The following is a 26,033-nucleotide window of genomic DNA, read 5'->3' on the forward strand; positions in this document are numbered from 1 at the left end:
GTCCCCTGTGGAGCCCAGTCAGGACCCTGCTCCCTTCTGGGACCCCGTCAGTCAGCACCCCATCCCCCGTGGAGGTCACTCGGGACCCATAGGGTCGGTTAGGGTCCGTTCGGTCAGGACTCCTGTCCCCCGCGAGGATTGCTCTGTGGGGATCCCCGACTCCCGTGGGGGATCCCATAGGGTCCATTCTTGTCCCGTAGGGTCCGTTCGGTCAGGACCCCTGTCCCCCGCGGGGATTGCTCTGTGGGGATCCCCGACTCCCGTGGGGGATCCCATAGGGTCCATTCTTGTCCCGTAGGGTCCGTTCGGTCAGGACCCCTGTCCCCCGCGGGGATTGCTCTGTGGGGATCCCCGACTCCCGTGGGGCCCAGGAGGACCCCGTTTTGCAGCCCAGTCAGTTGGGGCACCCGTGTCGTGGGAGTCCACTGCGTCGGGACCCGCCTCCCATGCAGCTCAGGGGCTAGAGGGCTCCCCTTTCTCCACAAGCCCAACTCGGCACCCCAGCGAGCGAAAAGGAATTACCGCCCGGCTAATCCCACAGCACGCGAGACCTCGCGCATGCGTGGCACGCTTCTAACGCGCGACCCAGTCCCGCCCCCAGAGGCTCCGCCCCAGTGTGTGACGTCACGCGCCCGCCCCCCCCCCCTTCTTCTCTGGCGCATCTGGCCTCCCCAGCCAGGAGGGGCGCTCGCTCTCTCCTCCTGGGGGCCTGGCCTGCAGAGGGCGGGACCCTCACTGCCTCGGCCTTCGATTGGCCCAGCCGCCGACAGTGTTGCTTCGGGATTGGTCGGCTCGTTCTCCTCTCCCCTCCCTCCCCGGGGCTTCCGCTTCCGGTGTTTTACGGACGCGTCGGCCGTAACGATGATCGGGGACATCCTGCTGTTCGGGTAATTAGGGGGACTAGAGTCTGGGAAGAGAGAGCCAGACAGGGCGGGGGGCAGCCCTAGTAACCGTACTTGTCCCTCTGCAGGACGCTGCTGATGAATGCCGGGGCGGTGCTCAACTTTAAGCTGTGAGTAGGCCGCGCCGGCCTGCGGCTCCACCCGGGGCCCCGGGGCCCCGCCCTCGCGAGCGTGAGCTCGCCCCCCGCGTCGCCGGCCCCGCCCCACGTCCCGGCCCGCCCTCTGGCCACGCCTCCAGCCTGGTTTCTGCTGCTCAGACTCTGGCTCCTCTGACACCCCGGGACTTAAAATCCGGACCCTCGGTTCCCCGGGGGTCCCTCTCCTCACATCCCCGGGGAGCCTCAGTCCCATCCCCCAAGGAGCAGCCCTATTCCGGACCCCCAGCCCCACCCTGTGAAATGTCCGTGGCTGCAGGCCTGCCTGGCTGTGTGATTGGCGGGGCAGGTGGTGGCCCAGAGAGGGACGTTGGGCTGTCCGAGGTCACACAGCAAGTCAGCGGCAGGGCTAGGGCTGAACCTTAGGGTTTGTGGCCCTCTGAGCTGAGTGTTAGGGGTCAGGGGCCTGAGTGTTTTTTATGTCTCATTGAAAGTGGACACTGTCTGCTCTTTTTAGGAAAAAGAAGGACACGCAGGGCTTTGGGGAGGAATCAAGGGAGCCCAGCACAGGTAAGGTCCTTTTTCTGGTCCCTGGAATTGCACGGCCACTTAAGAGAGGACGGGTCTTTCTCACCTATTCCTACCCTAGTTTTATTTTTACTTGAGAGACAAAGAGCATGCGAGAGGGAGGGGGGGGAGGGAGGCAGAGGGAGAGAGGTGGGCCTGAGGTGAGCTATTTCTTCTGCCCACCATTGTCACCTACTTCTTTCTCCCACCAGACGTTCTTTATAAGATAACAGCACTCACATCACTTCCTGCAGTTGTAATTTTCTGTTGTGTGTGCTCTCATCTGGCTAATAATATCTGCCTTTCACACTTGACTGTCAGCTCCAGGGCTGGAAGAAGGGTCTTGCCGAGCAGCGCCTCTCAAACATCCTGGGGATAGACCCAGCTCTTTTTTTTTTTTTTTTTTTTTTTTGAGACAGAGTCTCGCTTTGTTGCCCAGGCTAGAGTGAGTGCCGTGGCGTCAGCCTAGCTCACAGCAACCTCAAACTCCTGGGCTCAGGCAATCCTCCTGCCTCAGCCTCCCGAGTAGCTGGGACTACAGGCATGCGCCACCATGCCAAGCTAATTTTTTATATATATATCAGTTGGCCAATTAATTTCTTTCTATTTATAGTAGAGACGGGGTCTCGCTCTTGCTCAGGCTGGTTTTGAACTCCTGACCTTGAGCAATCCGCCCGCCTCGGCCTCCCAAGAGCTAGGATTACAGGCGTGAGCCACAGCGCCCGGCCTTAGACCCAGCTTTTAACATTTCTAGTCCATGCTAGACCAACGCCGTGCACAGCTTGTGTTGTGTGCTGCTAGCCCTGTTGGTTGGCTAATACTAGGCTTGTCTAAACTGTTCAGCAAGACTCGGTGAAGTGTCTCATAAAATACTCCTTTGAATGTTTTTCTCATTAAAAAATGTACAAACCAGCCGGGCGTGGTGGCTCACGCCTGTAATCCTAGCACTCTGGGAGGCCAAGGCGGGTGGATTGCTCAAGGTCAGGAGTTCGAAACCAGCCTGAGCAAGAGCGAGACCCCGTCTCTACTATAAATAGAAAGAAATTAATTGGCCAACTAATATATATAGAAAAAATTAGCCGGGCGTGGTGGCACATGCCTGTAGTCCCAGCTACTCAGGAGGCTGAGGCAGGAGGATCGCTTGAGCCCAAGAGTTTGAGGTTGCTGTGAGCTAGGCTGATGCCACGGCACTCACTCTAGCCTGGGCAACAGAGTGAGACTCTGTCTCAATAAAAAAAAAAAAAAAAAAAATGTACAAACCATTCTTAGTTTCCAGGTTATAGAAAAACAGGTGGCATTACAAGCTTGGGTGGTGCAGTGATGTCAGGTGGCTGGAAGTTTGTGAAATTGTGCTCTGTTTTCTGTACTTACTAAACAGCCCCAGTCTGCAGATGCTTTGAGTAGCAACCTTGTAGGTCACCTAGTCTGGACTCATTCTTTTCATTCTGGAGGTGTAGAAAAGGAAGGCGATCCATTTGAAACCCTGGAGAAAGGTTCTGGAACCCAAGACTCTGTAGTCTTAATGTACCAAATTGGCTCCCTCTTGGAGGGGTCTCTGTTCCTTGACATCAGAGGGAACCAGAATAATTCATCACCAAAAAAACTTCTTTTACTTGTCTGAACTAGGATGCTTTTAGTTGCAAACCCAGCTTTTGGTTAAAGCAAATTAAAAGTTACAAGGGTAGAGCTGGTATTGAGGTAACCCTGGGTTCGGGTCTCAAACCAGCCTTCCAGCACCCAACTCTCCAGCTCTCAATTCTCCCTTCTTCTGTGCTGATTTCCCTATCGGGCCGGCTTGTGTTGGCAAACATGACCCTCGAGCAGGGGTGGCACATTTTTCTCTAAAGGGCCACACAGTAAATATTTAAAGCTTTGTGGACCATATGATGTATGAGTGACAGCTCAACTCTGCTGTTGGAGTACAAAAGCAGCCAGAGGCGATATGTATATGTCAGTGAATGGGCACGACTATGTGCTGATAAAATTTTGTTCACAGACACTGAAATTTGTATTTTATGTAATTTTAGTGTCTCATAAAATATTCTTTTGAGGTTTTTTTTTTTTTGTCATTAAAAAATTTAAAAACCATTCTTAGCACAGGCCATAGAAAAGAGGTGGCAGGGGCTGGATTTGGCCTATAGGCCATAGTTTGCTGACCCCTTCCCTAGAGCCCTAAGCTTATATCTTCCCAGCCCAGCAAGCCTGGCAGAGAGTGAGCATCTCTTTCCTAGTAGTTGGGGCAAAAGTCCCAAGGCAGGCTCTCATTGGGCAGACTTGGGTTATATGCCTCCCCCGGAGCCAATCAGAGACAAAAGTGTGTGGTAATCTAAGTCGATTGGTCGGTGGTAGCCGCAGCCTGAGTGCTGAAGGTGGGGGAGCCGAGGAGACCCAAGCGAGAAGTCAGGCTGTCACTGAAGGCAGGAGCAGTGGGTGCAGAGCTGGCAGAAATCACAGAAGCCCGCTGTAGCAGTGACAGTAGGAAAGGAGTGTTAGCCGTGCTGTAAAAGTGCTTTCTGACTTTCCAGGTGACAACATCCGGGAATTCTTACTGAGCCTCAGATATTTTCGAGTCTTCATCGCCCTGTGGAATGTCTTCATGATGTTCTGCATGATCGTGTAAGTCCGGCCTGCCTGTCCCCTTCAGTGCCATCTCAGAACCGTTCTCCAGAATGACCCGGCTGACGGTCACTGTGTGTCCTTTCAGTCTTCACTCGTGCATCATGCTTTCTGCTTTCAAGATAAGAGCTCTCCCAGCGAGCGGGGAGCTGGAATCTGGAGGGGCTAAACTACATTGCCGAGGTCCCCTCCGGACCTGGCTGGAGCTTTGATTGGAAGGAACTTTGTGTTCTCCGAGTCTCAGCTATGCTTGGCACCTTTGCAAAACGATGCCTTCCCTGAGCCCATGGCCCTGTCACCTCCTGCCAGCTCTGTGCTTAGTATATGTTTGTCGTCTGGTAGTGTGGAAAATGTGGCTTAAATGTCCAGCCTTGCTGGAAGCCGGCAGAAATGTATTTAGACTTTATTTTTGTTTTTATTCCTGCTTTGGTTTTTTTCATTAGGCTGAGAAAACCTAAGGCAGTTGCTTTTCCATCTAGCACGGGGGTTGTAATTTTGATACTGCTGTTAATGAATCGTGAGAGTCACAGTAAATGAACTTGGGGAAAAACACATTGGGAAAGTCTGGTGTTCTTGGCGTCACTGGTTCCACCCCCGCATACTTTCCCCCAAAAGGAACGGGACGCAAAGTTGGCTGTCCTGAGTGTTGGCGATCCTTGTGCCAGCCCAGTGGCTGTTTGAGGTGGTGATTCCAGGACTTAGGAGATCTGAGAAGGAGGGAGTTTCACTGTGTCTCTAGAAAATGTTGTAGTGCCCCAAATGCAGACCATGATGTATTCCCAGAGAGGCCCTTCTCGAGGTGTCCTTCCTGGCCAGAGAGGATTCGGGAGCACTGGACAAAGCCTGCCTAGGCACAAAAGGCTTAGGAGGAGGAATTTGCAGAAAAGTATAGGAAGTGTGACCAGGACTTGGAGAAACTGGGATAGTGTTGGATGGTTCCTCCAGCCTTCTGTCTCCTGAGGTTTCTGTTCATTCACAGCTGTCCATCCTGAGCTGTCTCCGCAATTGCCATAGTCCTGGCCTTCCACCAGTGCACAGTATAACAGGTGGGACATAGACAGGAAAATGAGCAAATAGGAAACAGATGTGAGGTGGCAAATTGGGAGGGGGGGCTCCTAGTTTCAGAGGTGGTAGGGAAAGGCTCTCTGAGAAAGTGCCATTTAAATCAAGACCTGAAGGATGAGAAGAAGTTTGTCATTTGCAGAACTGGAGAAAAGCATGGCAGCACAGGAAGTAGCATGTGCAGAGGTCCTGGGGCAGGGAAGAAATTAGTGTGTTTTCCTTGTTCTCTTCTTTCCTGTATATCTGTTTCATCATCCTCTCTTGTCTGACCAACTTCCCTCACTCCCTCATCTGCTGGCCGTGACCAGGATGGCAGCCTCGGGCTCTGTGACCTCCCAGCTCAGCTCCCCAAGACCAGCATGGTCAGTAGCCCAGGGTCCTGGTTTTGTTTCCTGGGGCAGAGTCTGATTGGTCTACCGTGGTGTCATCCAGATCCAGTTGGGCGGAGGATTCTTGACTCCACCCTAACCACTTAGGTCAGAGCTCAACAAACCACAACCTGTGGGCCAGAGTTACCCACGGTCTGTTTTTCTGAATGAACTTTGATTGTCATGCAGCCACACCCACGTCTGTGGCTGCTTTTGTGCCACAGCAGTACTGTTGTGTGACAGACTGCTTGGCCCGCAAAGCCTGGACTGTTTACTCCGTGGGTCCCTACAGAGAAAATGTGCCAACCCCTGACCTAAGCCAACTCTTTCACTGGGGGCTTAGATGGGGGAAGATTCTCTCAACAAAGGGCTCTCTCAGGGTAGCCATGACTGGCTTTCCTAGGATATTAAAAAACTGGAAATCACCTAAATGTCCAAGACCAGTGGTGGAAGGGTCAGGTAACTTGAAAGACGCTTGTGTGACCAGCTGTCACGATGCCATCACTGACAATGTGCTGGAAGATTCTGTCTACTCAGAGAAATGCTTCGAAAGTGAAGAAGGCCAGATGACACCTGTGTGCACAGTCTGACTTCATCTGTGTGACTTGCATGTGGTAAACATGGAGTAAACACTGACCGAGTTCCTGAAGTCTGTGGGAAACACTGTTCAGCGAGGGAATTGAAAGGATCCACTCCAGATGGTGTAAGGAGGTGGCCCTGCTGCAGTTGCTGAGGACGTTGGCGCGATCTGGGGCATGGATCGCTGTTCCCGGCACCCACTTCTGTATAGTTTGAGCTGAGATACTAAGGAAATTTAAGAAGTCATGAAAAACTTGAAATATGGGGAGAAACGTCCCTGAGTGTGTATGGATCCATGGTACTGGTGTCTGCAATTTCCTTAGAAACATGTCGAAAATATGTTTGGTGGATAAATGGGTAGATGTGTGCTAATGGCAGAACTCAGGCAGTAGGAATGTGGATGTTTACTGAACCGTCCTTTCAACTCTTTTATGTGTTGAGATTTTTCATAATAGAATACTGGGAGGAAAATCTAGGGGGAAAATGAGGGTGTCAAACCATGAAGAATGATTTACAAGTAAAGAGTAGGAGTTTGTCCTCACCATTCAGTATTTCATAGCATATTCCCAGGACTGTGTAACCACCATCTCTGTCCACTTCCAACACATTGTCATCATCCCAGAAAGAAATCCTGTCCTCATTAGCAGTCACTCCCCACTCCCCCTGCCCCAGCCCTGATAACCATAATCTGCTTCCTGTCTCTGTGGATTTGCCTTTTCTGGACATTTCATATCAGTGGACTCACACACTGTGTGGCCTTTTGTGTCTGGTTCTCTCACTCAGCACCATGTTTACAAGGTTCATCCATGTGGTGGCAGGTGTCAGAGCTTCATTTTTATGGCTGAGTAATAATCCATTGCGTCAATATACTCTAGTTTGTTACCCATCTGTCAGTTGATCCATAGTTGGATTTTTCCCATTTTTTTGGCTGTTAATGCTGACGTGAACATTCATGTACAAGTTTTTGTGCAGCCTTATGTTTTTTAATTCTCTCACTTGTATACCCAGGAGTGAAATTGCTGGGTTATATGGTAACTCTATGTTTATCCTTTTGAGAAACACTAGACCATTTTCCAAAGCAGCTGTAGCATTTTACGTTCCCACCAGCAGTGTGTGAGGGTTACAGTTTCCCCATACCCTGGCTGACACCTGTTACTGTTAGTCTTTTGATTGTAGCCATCCTAGTGTGAGGTTTTGATTTGCATATCCCTGATGGCTAGTGATGGTGAACATCTTTTTATGTGCTTATTGGCCATTCATACATCCACTTTGGGGAAACATCTGTTAAGATATTATTATTATTATTTATTTATTTATTTTTTTGAGACAGAGTCTCACTTTGTCGCCCAAGCTAGAGTGAGTGCCATGGCGTCTGCCTAGCTCACAGCAACACTCAAGCGATCCTCCTGCCTCAGCCTCCCGAGTAGCTGGGACTACAGGCATGCACCACCATGCCCGGCTAATTTTTTCTGTATATATTAGTTGGCCAATTAATTTCTTTCTATTTATAGTAGAGACGGGGTCTCGCTGTTGCTCAGGCTGGTTTCGAACTCCTGACCTCGAGCAATCCGCCCTCCTCAGCCTCCCAGAGTGTTAGGATTACAGACGTGAGCCACCGCGCCCAGACTGTTAAGATATTATTAATAATACCTTGCCCATTTTTAAATTGGGTTATTACTAGTTTTTAAGAGTTGTTTGTGTATTCTGGATACCAGTACCTTATCAATTATATGCTTTGCAAAGTATTTTCTCCCATTCTGTGGGTTTTTTCATTTTCTTGATTGTGTCATTTTCAGCACAGATGTTTTTAATTAAATAAATAAATACATATATCTATATTAGAGGCAGGGTCTTGGTGTGTTGCCCAGGCTGGTCTTGAACTCCTGGCCTCAAGTGATCCTCCTGTCTTGGCCTCCCAGAGTTCTGGGATTATAAGCGTGAGCCACCACACCTGGCCCCAAGGTTTTTAATTTTGATGAAGTCCAGTTTATCTATTTTTTCTTACAGTAACTTGTACTTTTGGTGTTATAGTTAGGAAATCATTGCCTAACCCAAGGTCACAAAGATTTATGCCTAAGTTTTTCTTCTAAGAGTTTTATAGTTTGAATTCTGATAGTTAGATCTGTGATCCATTTTGCATTAATTTGTGTGTGTGGTACAAGGTAGGAGTCCAAGTTCATTCTTTGGCGTGTGGAAATCTAGTTGTTTCTGTCCCATCTGTTATTATTTTTTCAGAAAGTCTTTTTAATGAGTTTAGATTTGTGGAAATGTTGCAAAAATAATACAGAAAGTTCGAAAGTTCCTGTATAGATCTTTTTTTAAACAGCTCTGTGGTTTTCCTCTATCTGGCTCTGCCATAACTCACATGCCCACTCCCAAACTTGACTGATAATTTATACTGTTTCCAGGTCTCTGCTGATCCACAGTTTTTTCAATGAACAGGGTTAACTGTAATCATTTGTTTATTTAAAGGTCGTTTTTTTTTTTTTTTTTTTTTTTTGAGACAGAGTCTCACTTTTGTTGCCCAGTTTAGAGTGAGTGCCATGGCGTCAGCCTAGCTCACAGCAACCTCAGACTCCTGGGCTCCAGCGATCCTCCTGCCTCAACCTCCCAAGTAGCTGGGACTACAGGCACGCACCACCATGCCCGGCTAATTTTTTTGTATATATACTTTTAGTTGGTCAATTAATTTCTTTCTATTTTTAGTAGAGACGGGGTCTTGCTCAGGCTGGTTTCGAACTCCCGACCTCGAGCAATCCGCCCGCCTCAGCCTCCCAGAGTGCTAGGATTACAGGCGTGAGCCACCACGCCCGGCTAAAGGTCTTTTTTTAATTTATGAAAGTCACCACTGACTTGCAATAATGGGTTTAATTTATGCTACAGACTCATGTGAAGTGTATACTTTCTTAGAAGAGTCACTCAAGCCTGTGGTTCAGTATTAAATATATTTACATCTTGTGCATTACAAGAGTTACTTCTAAAGTCAGAAAATGATGGAAAATCATCTAAATAGTAGTCGCATAAAATAATCTCTAACAGTATTTTCAGAGCAATAACCCCCATCCTCACGGACGTTTCTGCTCTCTGACTTTCCCAGGCTGTTTGGATCTTGAGTCCCAGACACAGAACCAAGAACTCACCTTGCTGGACGCCGAGTCTCTCTTCCTCCGCTGCTGACGCCTTTGAGAATGTTCTTGACCAGAAAACCGATGACCTTCTTAGAGAACCGAAGCTCGTGGTGGGTGGAAAAACATTTACCAAGATGCACACGGTCTCCCAGCCACATCACTGTTTTCAAAGATGTTTTCCCTTTGGTCTCTGAGTTGGAATGCTGTCTCCGCGAGGGGTCTCAGGAGGGTTTGCGTGAGGGGCTGTGATAAAAACCGCACTCCCGCTAGATAAAAAAACGTGGCGAGATTGTTTCATCATGTCGGAATCCCTCCTGTACTGGGCTTTCACAAGAAACCTGTTTCTGGATATTTTTTGGTTTATTTTTAATAACCACCCTTTTGGTTAGAATAATACAGAGTTTAAGAAAATCATTTGTATCCAGGGATCTGGGCAGAAGGCTTGGCTTTTAAGTTTAACACAGCCTCGTTTTTGGACAGTGTTTATAAATTATGAGGACATTCCATGTTGCTCACTGAGTCTGACAGCATCTGGGCCCAGCCAGGGACCCAAATGGTGTCCAGATTCCTCCCCCATCCCGATAGGGTCTATTTGGCCACTCAGTGCAGCTGACGGCATCCCCAGGACTTGAAGGAACAGGTCACCTGTAACAGGGACCGGCCTTCCTGTTCAGACACTAAACCTTACCAAGAGGGATGAGATAGTGCCAAGTGCAGTATTACTGATTTCCACAGAAGAGGAGTTCACAACAGTGGGCAGGGTATACAGAGGTGATAGGAGAAATTTTGCTTTGCCTCGAAGCCCTTTGTTAAAAAAAAAGGTAACTCTGGAGGCCACTGAATTGTGTAGTCACAAGAATGAAGATGATTTAGTACGTGGTGATATTGGGACCACGTTGTGAAAACCCGTGTCTTGCAGTCAAGGTTGGAAATAACAGCATTTGCCCAGAAGCTTCTTTGAAAGGGAGTCCCCGTTTCATTGCCCAACGCCGGTCGCCGGCGCTGAGTCCCACAGCTGTGCGATTTGTTTGTTGTGGTTTTGGAAATCCTGACTTGTAAGTAAACCTGGAGGGAGGAAAAAGTAAATACGCAGGCTTTTTAGAACTAAGTAGCCTTGAAAATAAAACTCATTTCTAAAAAAAAATAAAAATAAAAAGACCTTTCATTTATATGTTTTTTTAACCAAGAAGTCGTCTTCCAACTTGAGAATTACCCTGTGGGAAATACCTAGGATTCATTTTGGAGGCTGTCAGAATGTCACAAGAGTCGGTGGTAGATTTTCCTCTTTCGGATTTTGCTCAATAAGTGATGGGCAGGACCTGGGCAAATAGACCTTGGCCTGAACCGCTCCTGGAAGCATTGCGAGCATCAGCGTAGATGGTGGGATCTTGCTAGACCAGGGTCAAATCCAGTTCTCCTGCATCGCTTCTGTAACTTATTTCCTTGGCAAAGCCGGGAGGAGTGTCACCCTGTGGTTCATCAGTAGCGGGGATCGGAGCTGCTGGGTTGAGCTCCACTGAGGCCCGTGACCTTGTCAGGAAGAGCAGGCGTGCCAAGGTCCTGGCCGGGTCCCTCCCGAGCCGGATGAATGGTGTGAAGAAACCTTTCTGCCTTATGCAGACTGGCGCTGAGGTTTCAGCGAGGCGAAGCATTTGTTCATTATGGGGATGAATTGCGCTCTTAGAAGAGAATGCTGTCATTGAGCTTTTGTTTCAATAGTTGTATTTTTCTCCAGAGAACTATTATCTCATTGTTAATCATGGCAGCATGGGTTTTTCAGATGCCTGTTGGAGGCTGATGTACATTTCAAAAATTGAATTTCACGGATAAGTCTCTTTAGGAAGCTTTTCAGGAATCTTCATTGGCACCAAAGGTTATCAAAGGTTGAAGTTTGGGTGCCTAGTGTCTCCCAGCGTTTAAGCATTCATGTTCTGGGTCAGTTAAGTACGGGTTCAGATCCCACGTCTGCTCTGGTGGGCCTTGGCTAATTGCTCCTCCTCTCAAAGCCTCAGTTTTCACATCTCTGAAATGGGCCTGCAGGTCACGCCTGCATGGGGTTGTAAGGTTCAGCAAACTGTAATGCAGGCCGGGTGCCTGATAGCACCTGTCACTGCACCTGCGTCCCTGCGTGCGTTTTCTCTCCTCTTGTCCACCTTCATGGGTGCAGTCTGCACACGCACCCCTAAACAGTGGTCTCGCCATTTTTAAACATTGGAAACAGTTTCCTTCGTGATGAACCTTTTGTTGGCTTTGCATTCCCGTCTGGCATTTTCCTTATTCCTGCCTGTCTGTCTGTTCCAACGGTGGATAAGGCAGCATGGGTTCTCCTGTTTCCATTTCGGCATCATTTCCTGAGTACTTTCTGTGCAGCCAGGGAGACTTGGTGGTTCTCATTTGTAGTCGTGGTAGCAGTGTCAGTAAATCTGTCCTGAACCTAGACCCTCTCGCTGGACTTGAGTTCGTACTCTGTCCACTGTTGCAGAGGCCGCTTCTGTCACCAGCGTTGCGACCTTTGTTGGCTTCTCTCGTGAGGTTATTTCCCTGGACACATAACCCTGAAGGGATGCGTGATACCGTTAGGCGCCGTCAGTATGGCTTTAAGTGGCTTTTGTTTGTTTTACTTTGAAAGGTGTTTGTGTGTTTGTTTTTTATTACTACCAGTGTGTGTTCATTGTAGAAAAATTATAAAACACAGATTTGCTATAAGGAAAAAAGTTACTCATAGTTATGTTTCTCCCAGAAGGCATCACCCTGGGCACACACCCTTCCAGCCTTTTCTCTGTGCATAACCATCTGGGTATGGTGGTGTGTTTTTTTTCTTTCTTTCTTTCTTTTCTTTTCTTTATTCATTTATTTATTGTTTGAGACAGGGTTTTGTTCTGTTGCCCAAGCAACAGAACAGTGGTGTCGTCATAGCTCACTGCAACCTCAAACTCCTGGACTCAAGCGATCCTCCTGTCTCAGCCTCCCGAGTAGCTGGGACTACAGGCATGCACCTCCATGCCTGGCTAATTTTTCTATTTTTTGTAGAAACGGAGTCTCACTCTTGCTCAGGCTGGTCTCAAACTCTTGAGCTCAAGTGATCATCAGTCCTTGGCCTCCCAGACTGCTGGGATTACAGGTGTGAGCCACCTCACCTGGCCCATGCATCTTCTTTATGCTATGTTATCTGAATATCTTCCAACTTGGTTTCCTTACCTGATAATATGACTGTGTTTCCATTATCAGCAAATATGTTCTTTACAGCAATATCATTTTCCAAGTCATTTTAATTAATTGATTGATTGAATCAGGCAGTTGATTGATTAAGTCAATCAGTTCCTTTCTTTGGGGATTTGTGTGTTATGTGCAGTCATTGCCAAGGTGAGAAGCTGTATGTGGTGAATGCAGAAAAGGCCAGTGTGCACCTTGGGGTTCGTGTTGGAACCTGTTTTGCTTCCTGTCCCCATGGTGTTTCAAGAGGTAGAACATGTCTTTCCTTTGCATGGGCTTCTCGTTGGGTTACAACTTCCTCGAGCAAGGATTAGCAAACTAAGGCCTGAAGGCCAAGTGCAGCCCACTGCCTGTTTTTGTAAATAAAGTTTTATTGGAACCTAGCCACACCCCTTTGCATATGTACTGCCTGTGGCTGCTGTGGCTGCTTTCATGCTGCAACTACAGAGTGGAGTAGTTGCAACAGGACCATATGGCCCACAGAACAAAAAATGTTGCCTGTCTGGCCCTTACCTGAAAAATTTGTCAACCCCTCAGGGTATGACGGAGAATCTCAGGGTGCCCCTTCCCTCCCAAAGCCACTCAGGTGGAATGATCCACATTCCTTGCGGCCTGGATTTTTTTTTTTTTTTTTTTTTTTTTTGAGACAGAGTCTCGCTGTTGCCCAGGCTAGAGTGAGTGCCGTGGTGTCAGCCTCGCTCACAGCAACCTCCAACTCCTGGGCTCAAGCGATCCTGCTGCCTCAGCCTCCCGAGTAGCTGGGACTACAGGCACGAGCCACCATGCCCGGCTAATTTTTTATATATATATATTAGTTGGCCAATTAATTTCTTTCTATTTTTATAGTAGAGACGGGGTCTCGCTCAGGCTGGTTTTGAACTCCTGACCTTGAGCAATCCGCCCAGCTCGGCCTCCCAGAGTGCTAAGGCAGCCTGGATTTTAACAAAGACATTTGCGAACACATTTTTCAAATGTGCCAAAAACCTAGCTGGCCATTTCCAGTTGATGGAGTTAATAGACCAAAACCCAATTTTGTTTCTCTCAATAGTTAGGGGAAGGACCTTTGAGAGTCCCTCGCTGTTCCCATGTCGCAGATGAGGCTCCCTCATCCCGGAGACTGTAGAACAGCAGCGGCAGCGTGGTAATAAGATCCCCTCTCCTCTGAAGTGGTTGGATTTGAAAAGCCAGCAAAGCTATCATTAGTGAGGCATTTTCTTTTCATTGCAACTGTTTCATTATCTCCTCCTTAACCAAATTTGAGTTTATGAAATATTCAACAAGCCTCCTGATGTTTTCCTGTGTTGATAAAAGATGTATGCTGTTTGTGTATAAAGCAAAAGGCATGCTATCAAAAGAAAAAAAAAAAAGATGTAAATTCTACTTGGGGGTTTGTTTTCACAATTTCCTTGATTTTCATTATTATGCAGAGAAAAGCACTTGGTCCACTTTAAGCCCCTCCCCTGGCATTTCAGAGTTCCTGGAAGTGAGAGTTTGGTAGAAGCAAGTATTCCTGGATGAGAAACCAGGCAAAAGGGTCTTAGCAAAGTGGAAATTCAAAGTCCGTGTTTTTCAATAAGAAAATGGCAAAAACTAACTCAGTGGATGCCTTTCTTCTTGGTCAGTGGGTTGTATTGCATAAGAGCAGCCCAAGTCTGGCCTACTACGTTTTTAAATGGTTACATAAAAGCAAAAGAAGAAAATTATGTGAAATTCAAAAATTTTTTTGTCCATAAATAAAGTGTTGTTGGAACGCTGTCCTGCCCTTATGTGTATATGTCACCTGTGGCTGCTTCTGTGCCACAAGGGCAGGAGTGAGTCCCCTCAGCAGAGACCATGTGGCCTGCAAAGGTGAATGTATGTACCCTCTCAGCCTTCATGGAAAAGTTTGCCGACCTATGGATGGGGCAACTGAAAAAAAAAGATACCTGACAAGTGGATTGTGTTCGTTGATGTTTAGTTCACATTATTGCTGTCATTATCGTCATGGCACTTGGTGGTAAATGTGGGCACAGGAGGATGGTCTGGGCCGAGGGAGTTGTAGAAATTATTTTAGGGGGAAATAGCTTTGGTGCATCTAATTAGAATTTATCACATATGTGAGAAAAAGGTAGACAAGGTGGTTGTAGCAGAAAGCAAGATGGACGTGTGGCTCAGAGGCAGGCTCTGTCCCTTAGAGTGAGTCTTGGGACAGCCTCCTCTCTCTCTCTGCACCTCACGTCCTCATCTGCGACTTGGGGGTAGTGAGGCAGAAAAGCGTCGCTGTGGGCCTGTGACCTGCCTAAGACAGGGCAGGCACTCAACACGCCACCACTGTTTTTATCAGCGTCGTTGCTTCTGTTTAAAAGACCCCCTGGCAGGGCTTTGTGAGGCTAGAATGTGATGGTGTATTAGTCTGCTAGGGCTGCCATAACAAAATACTACAGATCGAGTGGCTTCAGCAGCAGGAATTTATCTTCTCACAGTTCTGCAGGCTGGAAGTCCAAGATCAAAGTGCCAGCAGGGTTGGTGTCTGGTGAGGGCTGTCTTCCCGGCTGGTAGATGGCCACCTTCTCACTGCGTCTTCACGTGGCCTTTTCTCTGTGCTTGTGCCTGTCTGCTGTCTGTTCCTGTTCTTTTCTTCTTTTTTCTTTTTTGTAGACAGGGTCTCACTCTGTTGCCCAGGTTAGAGTGCAGTGCTGTCATCATAGCTCACTGCAACCTCAAACTCCTGAGCTCAAGCGATCCTCCTACCTCAGCCTCCTGAGTAGTTGGGACTATAGGTGTGCGCCACCATGCCCGGCTAATTTTTCTATTTTTTGTAGAGATGGGTCTCACTATGTTGCCCAGTCTGGTCTCAAACTCCTGGCCTCAAGCGATCCTCCTGCCTCTGCCTCCCAAAGTGCTAGGATGGTAGATGTGAACCACCATGCTCAGTTTTTCTTCCTTTTTTTATAAGGACAGGAGCTCGATCGGATTAGAGCCCCACCCTTATGCCTCATTTAACCTTAATTACCTCCTAAAAGGCCCTTTCTTCAAATACATTCACATTGGAGGTTAGGGCTTCAACATACGAGTTACGGGGCTGATACAATTAAGTTCGTATCAGATGATCGAAGGTCCGGCCTGGTGTAGCTATTCAGTGACTGCTGTTAATTCATCTAATGAGCTGGTGTGGTCTAGAAAGTACCCTGAGAAGTTCCATGAAGAGACTTTGTCTTCTGATGCCCCAGAGGAGAGTGTTTATGTACGGATGGGTGCTGGCCTCCACCACGGGCTCTCAGGGTCTAACATCCCCAGGAATCCCCTAGAGAGTCTTGGTGAAATGTGGATTCTGCCTAACAGGTCAAGGGCAAGCAGGCTGAAAGCCAGCATTTTTCTAAGGGGCTCCCTGGTAATGCCAATATGCTGGTCCCTGGACCACACTTTGAGTAGCAGGGGCCTGTGCTGACCAGCCCAGTAGCCACTAGCCACATGTGCCTATTTCAGTCTCTGTCTTAGTTAACTAAAGCTCGAAAATCCAACTGCTCAGTCACAGCAACTGCATTTCATTGCAGAAAGTTCTGATTAGGCAGCACCGCATCTAAAGGAGAGAGTGGTCAGCTTTTTCTTTAAAGGCTCTGTAACTCTCTCTTCCCACTGCTGTAACAAATGATAACGACATTCATGGCTTCAGACAACACAGGTTGACTCTCGCAGTCCTAGAGGGCAGAGGTCCAAAGTGGATGTCCCTGGGCTAACGTCAAGGTGTTGGCAGAGCCAGTTCTTTCTGGAGGCTCCAGGGGAGAATCTGTTTCCTTGCATTTGCAGCTTCTAGACACTGCCCGATCCTTAGTTCACAGCCTTTCTCCGTCTTCCAAGCCAGCAGTGGCCCCTAGAGCCTTTTTCATGAGGTCCTCTCTCTAATTCTGACCCTTCTACCTCTTTCTTCCCCATTTAAGAACCCTTGTGATTGCATTAGGGCCACCAGGACAATCTGCTGCCTTAAAGTCCATTGATCAGCAACTGCATTCCATCTGCAGCCTGAACTCTCCCTGCCGTGACACATTCACAGGTTCCGGGGATGAGGATGGAGACATCTTAGGAGGGCAGGAGCAATTACTCTGCCCAACACAGGGGCAAATCATAAATATTTGTGGACAAGCGAAGACTACAGCCAGCCTCAGGACAAGCACTGCTACCAGTTGAGTCTGCCACAGACGTAAGACAGAGACTGTGGAGCTCTGAGAGCTTTGTGGAATTTGGAATTGCAGACGGGGGGTTGTGACCACGTACGGCGAAACCCCTCGTGGTGTCTGGCTGGCCAGGCGGTTTGGGGGACTTCGTTCCTCCTTTTTGGACATCAGTTTCTTCCTCTGTGACAAGGCAGCATGGAACCAGGTACAGGTTGAGTCTCAAATACACAGGACCAGTGTTTCAGATTTCAGACTTTTTTGGATTTTGGAGTGTTTGCATTATATTTTATGCAGTGAGCATCCCATATCCTGAGACCTGAAGTGCTCCATCAAATGTTTCCTTCAAGCATCATGTCGGCACTCAAAAAGTTTCTGATTTCGGGGCATTGTGATTTGGGATTTTCGGATTTGGGATGCTTAACTTGTACTGGCCGGGACTTGCCATTCCCTCCTTTCTCTGTGTAGCCTGCAGCGTGTTTGGTGGAGGTACTCTTTGGAGCATACCACATCATACTCCCTCTCTCAGCGTGGCCTTCTGTGTTGGGGTACAACCCCTCGCCTTTATTTGTGGGACGTTCCGCTGGCCGGTGTGGGGTCTCCTGTTGTCGCTGCTGTGTGCTCCGACCTTCCTCCCGGCCTTCCCGTTGGTTTTCGACATCAGCTCCGTGCTCCTTCTCTCCTGTCTGCTTTTTGGGGAGATGGCCTGTCCCTGATTTGGTTCAAAGTCTGGGTACCCTGAGCTCTAAGCCAGACTCATCACCCTGCCCCACATCCAGCCACATGACTTTGGCCAGGTCACTCCCTAAGGAGCAAGGACCATGTCACCTGGTTGGATGGTTAGGTGCCCCAGTGGGACAGGTGTAGAGGAGGAAACCCGCTTAGGGTTGTGAGGAAGGAGGCTGGCCAGGAACCGGGGTGGCCTGTGCATAGGGGCACTTGTCGGGGGTGTGGGGGGGGTGGGGGTTGTGCTGGACTCCTGGCACGTGACAAGGAGACCTCGCAAGGCCAAGGGTTTAGGCAAGAGGAAGTAGAAGACCACTGAGTTTTTGGAGCTGGGGAGCAGAATGATCCGAACCCCATGTCAGAAAGAGCTGCCTGGAAGCGTGGCTGCTGCAGGTGGCAGGCGGGACAGTCAGGCAAGGTTTGGGCAGGGAACAGGTCAGGGAAGGAGAGAGGGGAACCTACGAGACTCCTGGCTGAAGGCAAACACGAGCCGGGCGTGGTGGCTCGCACGTGTGGTCCCAGCCCCTTGGGAGGGAAATGCAGGAGGATCACTCGAGCCTTGGAGTTTGAGACCAGCCTGAGCAATATAGCAAGACCCCTTCTCTCTCTCTCTCTCTCAAAAAAAAATATTTTTAATTAAATAAATAAAAACAAAGGCAAACACCCTGCAGGAGGGGTGCAGGGCTTAAGTAGGGTGAAGACGGGAGAGCACTTTGGAATCCCAGCTGCACCATTTGGGAGCTAAGTGACCTGGGCTGAGTCTCCTGACTCTTCAGCTTCAGGCCCTTCCGCACATGTCCCCTGAGGGTTCTAACAGTAGCTGTGTCTCGGTCACCTAGTAGAGCAGAACAAATTACTCCGATACCTAGTGGCTTTAAAACAACTATCATGTAGTCACAGCTCTGTGGGCCGGACTCAGCAGGGATATCTCTGATCCGCGAGGTGTCCACTGGGGCTGGAATGCAAGGGGGCCTCTCCACTCACGTCTGGCACTTCAGCCAGGTTGGACCAGCAAGCAAGGCTCTGTCCTAGCTGTCGCTGGGCTCCTCGCTCTCCTCCCAGGGCCTCTCCCCTCTGCCTCGCAGCCCTCCAGCACCACGGTCACCAGGTTCCGATAAGGCAGCTCAGTGCTTCCAGGACTACAAGGGCAGAAGCTGTCAGCCAGCCTCTTCCTCTTTTTTTTTTTTTTTTAATGTATTTTAACAGCTTTATTGAGTTACAGAATTCACATATAGTTCACCTATGTAAAATATATAATTCACTTGGGTTTGGTGTATTTACAGAGTTGTACAACCATCTCCACAATCTAATTCTAGAACATTTTTGTCACCCCCAAGGGAAACCCCGTCCCCATTAGCAGTCACTCCCCATTCCCCCTCCCCCAACCCCTGGCAGCCACTAATCTCCTTTCTATCCCTGTGGATTCTCCTGTTTGGGACACTTCATATCAGTGGAGTCACACTGTGTGGCCTTCGGTGTCTGGTTTCTTGCACTGAACATCGTGTTTCCAGGGTTCATCCATGACGTAGCAGGTGTCAGTGCCTCATTTTTTTACGGCTGAGTACTGTCGCATTGTATGGATATGCCACATTTCATCCGCTTGCCAGCTGATGGGCATTTGGGGTGTTCGCACTTTGTGGCTATGGTGAGTAATGCTGCTGTGGGCGTTTACATGTACGAGTCTTCGTGTGACTGCGTGTTGTCAGTTTTCTTGGGGAGGTCCCTAGGAGTGGCATTGCCGGGCCGTGTGGTAACTACCAGGCCTTCTTAAAGCCTTAGCCTGGACTGGGCAGAGTGTGGCTTCCACTGCATTCTTTTGGCCAAAGTGAGTTGCAGGCCCAGCCCAACATCAAAGGAGGGATGACACAAGGATCTGAAACCCCATAAAGGGGGTTTATGGGGTCCTCATGTGAAGTCCTCAACACGGGCCCTGACACTTGCTTAGTAGGTACTCAGCAAATATTACTCCCATTGTTACTCCCTTAATTGCTAAGAATAATGACACAAAACTGGGGCAGTAAGGAAAACACAAACTCCTGAGATTTAGAGCTGTATCTATTAGCCTGATAGAAAATCCATCATCAGGATTTCAGAGATTACAGCACTGGCTTTAGATTAGCCGCACCAGAGTCAGATGGTGCGAGCTGTGGAGGCTCCCAGGGATCAGAACAACCCCTGCGCTTGACAAGATGACTAGGAGATAATACATATTAATTCCAGGAAATGTGGAGCTATTCTAGGAAAAAGTATAAGACAGTAAACTCCACCTGACATTCTATGCATCAGAGATAACTACTGTAAATATTTTGGTTTCTTTCTGTTCAGTATTTTTTCTATGCATCATATGTGTAAATATATATATTTTAATAAAACTAAAATTAAGATCATAATGTATATAGTTTATATGCTGCATTTTATCATTTATTGGGAGCATTTCTCCATGTTATTTAATACTGGTTTTTAATGGCTACCTGATACACACACATATACATGTTTTATTTATTTACTTTTGAGGTTTAATTTACAGCAGTGTACAGCTTGGTGAATTTCTCCATGTACATACACCAGTGGGACCGCCACTCAGGCTGAAGTACAGAACGTGGTAGAACCCAGCAGGCTCCCTGTGGCCCCCTGCAGTCCCAAACCTTCCCATCATGGAGCATTGACATACGCCTCTATTACAGGGAATTTAGGTTGCTTCCAATCTTTTGCTCTTACAAACAATGCTGCAGTGAACTTCCTCGTACATGCACATTTATCCGCATCCGATTACTTCCTTCGGATACATTTCTAGATGTTACGAAACACTGGATCAGAAGGTATGAAGGTATTGAGATAGTCTCAGTTGAAGTGCAGGAGCAGGCTTTGTGCATCTTTTTGTATCCCCCTACTTGAAGACATGATAAAAATTGAGTTCTCTTGCCTTTGAATCTCTTCCTAAAAGAGCAGCTTATGTTTCAGGGCTAGTCAAAACCAATTAAAATTGGTTTCACTTACTGCAACGCCAAGCTGAACTCTGAAATCCATCTCTAGGTACTTTTGAGATTATTAATATGGTTGAACGAGTTAATATATGAGAAAGGGTTTTTTAAAAAATGTCCACCAAACTGTTAAACTCAGAGCAAACATAACGATCAGGGTGTGGTAGCTGATTCTGTTGCATTTTTTTTTTTTTTTTACTAATCATTGGAGCCCCCACATCCCTTATTAGGGTAGGTAGGTTCAGTAACTTTGTCTCCTTTAAATGGCCTGTATCCCAGGGGCTGGCTTCTGAACTAAGTCTGGTGAGAGTGTTCCTGCTGTTGCTCCTTGCCACCATGTGGTGTCGCTGTTGAAGACAGATCCCGTACAGTTGTGGGAACCAGCCTGCTCACAGCTTCCTCTGAAAGGCTCTTGCATATCCACGTCCCTGCTTGGGCCACAGCATTTAGTCAAGATCCCACTCCTTCACTGTCAAGCTTGGCTGAAGATGCTCTCCACTTGGCTTCCTGAAACTAACTTCCCTGGCAAGTCATGGACTCAGAGCCTCTTCCTCTCCCTTTCTCCCTGGGAGCCCCAGTCTAAGAATTGAGGCTGCTTTAGCAAGGGCATCCCAAGCAGAAGAGATCTTGTCCTTTCAGGACAGTGGGGCTGTTGCTGTCTGTACCTAATACAAGAGAATTTGCCTCACAGCCCACCTTTGCTTAACTTGACAGGAACCATTTCAAGTATCTTCTTCTCAAAGTAGAAGGTCTTCTAGGTGAACTGCAGTATCTACCCTGGACCTAAGAGAAGCTGCCAACATTTCCAGACTACTGTTCGGAGGCTATCTGATTTGACCTTTATCCTTACAAGCTCCCTTTTATATACAGTAAATGTGGAATAAAACTATATATGTATCTATGTACGTGTGTATCCACCTGTGTATACAGCACTTGTTACATTTTATATTTCATTCATTCAAGAACTATATGTTGAGGCCCACAGTATACCAGATCTGTGGAAACTTAAATGCATACATATGTCTGGGTGTGTGTATACATCTAAGAAGTGTTTGATGAAACATTCACTCACTCATTCCATAAATATTAATAAGTACTTTTGTATCTACTGGGGAAACTGAAACCAGCCAGTGCCCTTGGGGAACTCAGTCACGCTAATGCTTCTTAATTTAAAAAAAAAAACCAGGTAAGTTGAGTACTTTCCAAATTTTTCTCAAAATAACTTGATCTGTGCAAAATAAATTGCCTATTTCTATGTAATCCTTGATCTTAAAAAAATTGTACAGCTGAGTTAGAGTTTGAGCGGTAGAAACAGAATATACCTGGGGAAGGGCTTGTTTGTTTTGCTTATCTGAAGTGAGATAAAAATTATCTCCGCATGGGCCAGTTTCCAACTTGGACCATGTACACAAAGCACCACATTCTAGGAGAGACAGTGAGTAAATCAGAAGTATTTTGCCAATGTTTATTTTCTCCTGCAAGTGCGATGAAAACTTTTCACGTGTGCAGCAGCAAGCAACCACAGCCGCGTGCAGAAGCAGCAGCCGTTTCTGCAAATAAAAACGCTTCCCAGAAGCGCGACAAATGTTAAGACTAACAGGTGTCGCCCAGCTCCAAGGCGCACATGTGGTTCTCATCACCCGTCTTCCTCCTGTTTTAAATCTAGGTCTTCCTGTAACAACAAATAAAAAAAAAGTTACTTCTCCCGAGGCCGCTGCTAATAAGCCAGTGGGCCTGCCTTTCCGCCCCTTCTCATGGCAGCATTTCTAACAGAGCTCCCAGAGAGCAGGGAGACAGCAATTACCCGGCAGTAAGTAAGGTGGGGGAGGAGGGAGCCCTTCCACTTGGCACGGGCAGTTCTGGGCTTGACCTTGAACTCTGGGTGACCTCGGGCCTCGGTTTCCGCCGCTGTGAGCACGCCCGGTTCGGAGAACGAGGGTCTCGGCTTGCAGCGTCGCCACCCCGCGATGCGCGGTCGTGCCCCGGAGACGCCGGCTAGGCCCAGGTGCCCAGGTCGGGAAGCCGCGGCGCGGGGCCCGGCCCGCAGCCTCGGGCCCTCCGGCCTTCCCGGCGGGGGCGGCGGCCCGTGTTCCCGCGGACCCCGCCGCGCGCCCGCACCCTGCGCAGGGGCGGGGGCTGCGCCCCGAGCTCCTCCCCCGGCCCCTGCGCGCGCGGACTCGCAGCGTGGACGTCTGGCTCTCCCGCCCCCAGCGAGGGCCCTGGCGGCTCCGCCGTCACGCGCGGGGCAGGCCCCACCCCGCGAGGAGAGACGCTCCCACCCCCGCGGCCGCTGCGGGCGCCCGGGTTCGAGGATTCCGCGCGCGCGCGCGCGAGCGTTTCGGTCGGAAGGCCCCGCCCCCCGGCCCAGGCGGGGGCGGGGTCTCCAGGCAGCGGCCGTTGCCCCGCCCAACCGCCTCCCAACGGTTCCCCCGGCCGGGCGGGGGAACCCGACGGCGCGACGGGACGAGTGCGCCTGCGCGCGCAGGCGCAGAGGCGCGGGGCGTGGCACGCGTGCAGCCCCGCCCAGGCCTGGCGTCTTCGCCCGCCCCATCTCCCAACCTCCTCAGCGTGGCGGCGACGCTGCGTGCGGCGCGGGTTACCCAGGGTGCTCCGCGCGGGGGCAGCTCACTGGAGTTTGGTTCTCGAGGCGGCGGCAGCGGTGGCTGCGGCTCCGGCGGCTCCTCCTCCTCCTTCGGTGGCGGCGGCGGCCCGGGCCCGAGACCCGGCCCCGGCTCCCCCTCTCCGCCACCCCGCGCGCCCTCAGTTCCCCCGGCGCCGCGGGGAACATGCGGCTCCGCTCCCGGAGGCCGGCGAGTGAGTGACCCCCGTCCCCCGCCTCAGCCCGCCCGCCCGCTGGCCCGGCCGCTCCCCCCCGCCTCGCCCAGGCAATGACAGCGGCTCCGGCGTCTCCGCAGCAGATCAGGGACCGGCTGCTGCAGGCCATCGACCCCCAGAGTAACGTAGGTATCCGCCGCGCGAGACGGGACGGAGGCCGCGTGGGCCCGGGACCCTCCCCCTCCCCCGTGCCCCTCCTCAGCAGGGCTTTGGGGGACCCCTCTGGCGCCCACCTCTCCCCGAGGGCCGCTGCCATCTCTGCCTCTCGCCCCCTGGTCCCGAGCCGAGGTCAGGTCGGGCAGCCCGGCAGCGCTCCGTACGTGAGGCCGAGGCTTCCGTGCGGCCTGGGTGGAGGGAGTAGACAGGAGCTTATGCCAGAGCCTTTCACGCCCTTCTGCTCCAGCTCTAAGACCCTCGCTGCTCTGAACGGAGCTTACCTGCCTCGCCCGCCCTCCCGGGAACCGAGACCCCCGGGGAAGCCCTCCCGGCGGGGGGAGGGGAGGGAGAAAGGCTGTGAAGCAACTGGTGTCCAGGGTATGACTCGGGGAACCTGTGTCTCCCGTGTGTCGGTCTTCTGGGTGATCAGGGAAGCCCTCCTTCCCTCTTCTTCTGGCTGGAAGCACCTTCCTGGCTTCCGAGAGAACCCTCAGCCTGTTTTGACCCCCTAGCTGCGTGCCCAGGGTACGTGGAGAGTGCCCCTCCGTTCTGCGACTGGACATGACTGTGCCCAATCCCTCTTGGGGTTGCTGTCGACGAAGGATGATCTTGGGGAGGGTGGGATCCTTCCTGTTGCCTTTCTGGGCCTAAGTGCCTCTGACCGAGCCATAGCCCCATTTTTTGGGTAGCGAATTAGAGGTGATTGTTTTCTCTCTTGTTCACCCAAGAGCCCTGTTTTGGTTGTCCCTTTTCCTGGCCTGGGGGTCTCAGCCTGGTGGTTTGTGACCTAGGCTGTCAGGGTTAACTCCAGGGTGTCGCTTTCTGAGGTGCCCCTTTGCTGAGGCTACTGTTTGCAGAGGGAATCTCCCCTCCCCCTCCGGGTGTATGTTTGTGTATGTGTGTAGGGGAAGACTGATCCTTTCGCACATTTTCTCCAAGGATTTATTGGCAATAGGGGTCATTTTTCCCTGTGGTAGGAACAGGGCAATAGGAAAGTATAGCGGCATCCAGGTATGAAGTGAGCCCAGTATTTGCAGGGAGACCAGGAAGTGGCCATTGATACCACTTTTTAATATGCTGTGGATGGAAGAAAAAGTCATCTTGGGCTTGGCCAGGTAACTCAGGTTTCTCTCACAGTAGGAGCTTTTGCTTTTCTTTAAAGTGAGCTTGGCTAATTACTCTTATGTGCTTAACTCTGATATTTTTGGATAATTCACATTGGTTTGTACAATGTTGGTAGAGATTGAGGGGTTGTGATCATTTTAGGGCTCTGATTGCTTTAATATATGTAATCATCTTACCTCTGGTCTTCCATTCCCGTTAAAATTGACTTGATGGTAATTGTCTTTAACAAACATTATATACATTTTTGTTGTGATTTGAAGGGTGGAGTGGCCACAGGCTATATAAAACCTTCTAGAATGTCCTTTTTGCAGTAAATGGTGCCACTGCAATTCTAAGACTGAAATATTAGGGGATAAAAGAAGTGACATGAAAAAATAGCCTTAGTGACTTTTGCATCTTTTGTGGAGCCAGGGTGTAATTTCTTGAATTCCACACATTCACTTACCTTCAGAAGAATCTGAGAAGTTGCTGAGATATTAGCACCGATCCTTAATGCCACCTAGGAAAGCTTTAGGATCAAGAGGCACTTTGACAGGCAGTCAGGGTGCTATAGATTAGGTGGGGTACTGCCTTCAGGGGTTTTAAATTAATCTAATCTAAAGGGTTCCTTGGTCTAGAATAGAGAGGAGGAGGGAACAAACCTTAGTTTCCAGTATCTTAGCGTGTGCAGAAATGTTACATAGACCCATAGTTAGGTCACATGGCCTGGAATTCACATTTCATATGGCTAATTTGGGGGGACTTCAGTAATGGATGTGGGTAGAATCCTTCTAATGTGTGGTGGATTGAATTGGGAAATTGTCTCTTTGAATGATAAGGAAAGTGCCTTTTTTAAATGCTGCCATTGTCAGTGACTGTCCTTGAGTATTGTAAAGAGCCATTTGACAGGAGCATGGCTTTGGGCGAACACTGCCTAGAAACTCAGAGCTTCGGTGGACAAGGTTGCCAGTGGAGGTGGCATGACAGCTCAGCATGTGTGTGCATCTGTAGTTTCTCTCGGGTGCATCTGGGCTCAGGTGAGAGCGGGATGGCTCCAGCACAGGCATTACTGGCTCACAACTCTCTCTTCGTCTTGTCCAGTCATGAACTCCACTACTGGATAGTTAGTTGACACATATTTAAGATGCTCGTGGAAAAAAAAATGGGGACAGTGTTGAAAAACCAACACTAAAATTAAACCTCTTCTGAGAGAAGCGACAGAGAATTGTGTCATGTAACGCTTACCTTTATGGGCATGCAATTATGGTTAACAAACTTAGCTATTGCTTGAAAAATCAGTGTCAGGCAGCTGACCTAAAATCTACAAAGTTAGGAAAGTGACGACGTAATGTATACCGACCATCTCCTTGACAAAGGAGTTTTTAAGAGGAAAGTTGTTTCTTTGCTCTAAGTTTTAATCTCTGGAGTACCTATTTGAAGTTCTATAGCAGTTGGCTCAGAGTTAATAATTTCTGCCAATTCAGTGATAAAGTAAATGCTCTACTCTCCTTTTCAAAAGGCAACTAACAGTTTTTCAGAACAGATGAAGCCTT

At 49.2% G+C, this 26,033-nt stretch overlaps 2 protein-coding genes and 1 long non-coding RNA gene across 5 annotated transcripts in view; 2 read left to right on the forward strand and 1 right to left on the reverse strand.

The window, feature by feature from the left end:
- The first annotated feature begins 783 nt into the window (after window positions 1–783).
- Window positions 784–21,290, forward strand: SMIM7 (small integral membrane protein 7). 3 transcript variants are annotated; one of them, XM_076001468.1, is made up of 5 exons: window positions 784–887; window positions 971–1,012; window positions 1,515–1,567; window positions 4,090–4,180; window positions 21,100–21,290. In XM_076001468.1, the coding sequence occupies exons 1-5, from the start codon at window positions 862–864 to the stop codon at window positions 21,170–21,172; spliced, it is 285 nt and encodes a 94-aa protein (XP_075857583.1). In that variant the 5' UTR covers window positions 784–861; the 3' UTR covers window positions 21,173–21,290. The 3 variants fall into 3 exon arrangements, with proteins under 3 accessions (XP_075857583.1, XP_012613829.1, XP_012613830.1); XM_012758375.3 differs by lacking the exon at window positions 21,100–21,290 and adding an exon at window positions 9,287–18,016 and having other exon boundaries at window positions 786–887; XM_012758376.3 differs by lacking the exon at window positions 21,100–21,290 and adding an exon at window positions 4,624–4,732 and having other exon boundaries at window positions 796–887.
- A 546-nt stretch (window positions 21,291–21,836) lies between these two features.
- On the reverse strand, window positions 21,837–22,733 carry LOC109730024 (uncharacterized). The gene is made up of 2 exons (XR_002222622.2): window positions 22,190–22,733; window positions 21,837–22,057 (listed from the first exon to the last, which is right to left on the reverse strand). It is a non-coding gene; the product is annotated as an uncharacterized LOC109730024 (long non-coding RNA).
- A 261-nt stretch (window positions 22,734–22,994) lies between these two features.
- MED26 (mediator complex subunit 26) overlaps window positions 22,995–26,033 on the forward strand; it is a 41,856-nt gene continuing 38,817 nt past the window's right edge. Inside the window, exon 1 of the mRNA XM_012758377.2 lies at window positions 22,995–23,345. Within this exon, the coding sequence (XP_012613831.1) occupies window positions 23,274–23,345 (72 nt within the window). The 5' untranslated portion in view covers window positions 22,995–23,273. The remainder of the gene's footprint in view (window positions 23,346–26,033) is intronic.

The sequence above is a fragment of the Microcebus murinus genome, chromosome 4, assembly GCF_040939455.1.
Source record: "Microcebus murinus isolate Inina chromosome 4, M.murinus_Inina_mat1.0, whole genome shotgun sequence".
NCBI classification, from domain to species: Eukaryota; Metazoa; Chordata; class Mammalia; order Primates; family Cheirogaleidae; genus Microcebus; species Microcebus murinus.

What these genes read in the sequence shown, in the direction of transcription:
- SMIM7 (XM_012758376.3), top strand. Translation starts at nt 862, where the DNA reads ATGATCGGGGACATCCTGCTGTTCGG. An exon ending in GGGGACATCCTGCTGTTCGG is followed by an intron (nt 888 to 970) that starts GTAATTAGGGGG and finishes GTCCCTCTGCAG; the next exon opens with GACGCTGCTGATGAATGCCG. An exon ending in GCGGTGCTCAACTTTAAGCT is followed by an intron (nt 1,013 to 1,514) that starts GTGAGTAGGCCG and finishes TGCTCTTTTTAG; the next exon opens with GAAAAAGAAGGACACGCAGG.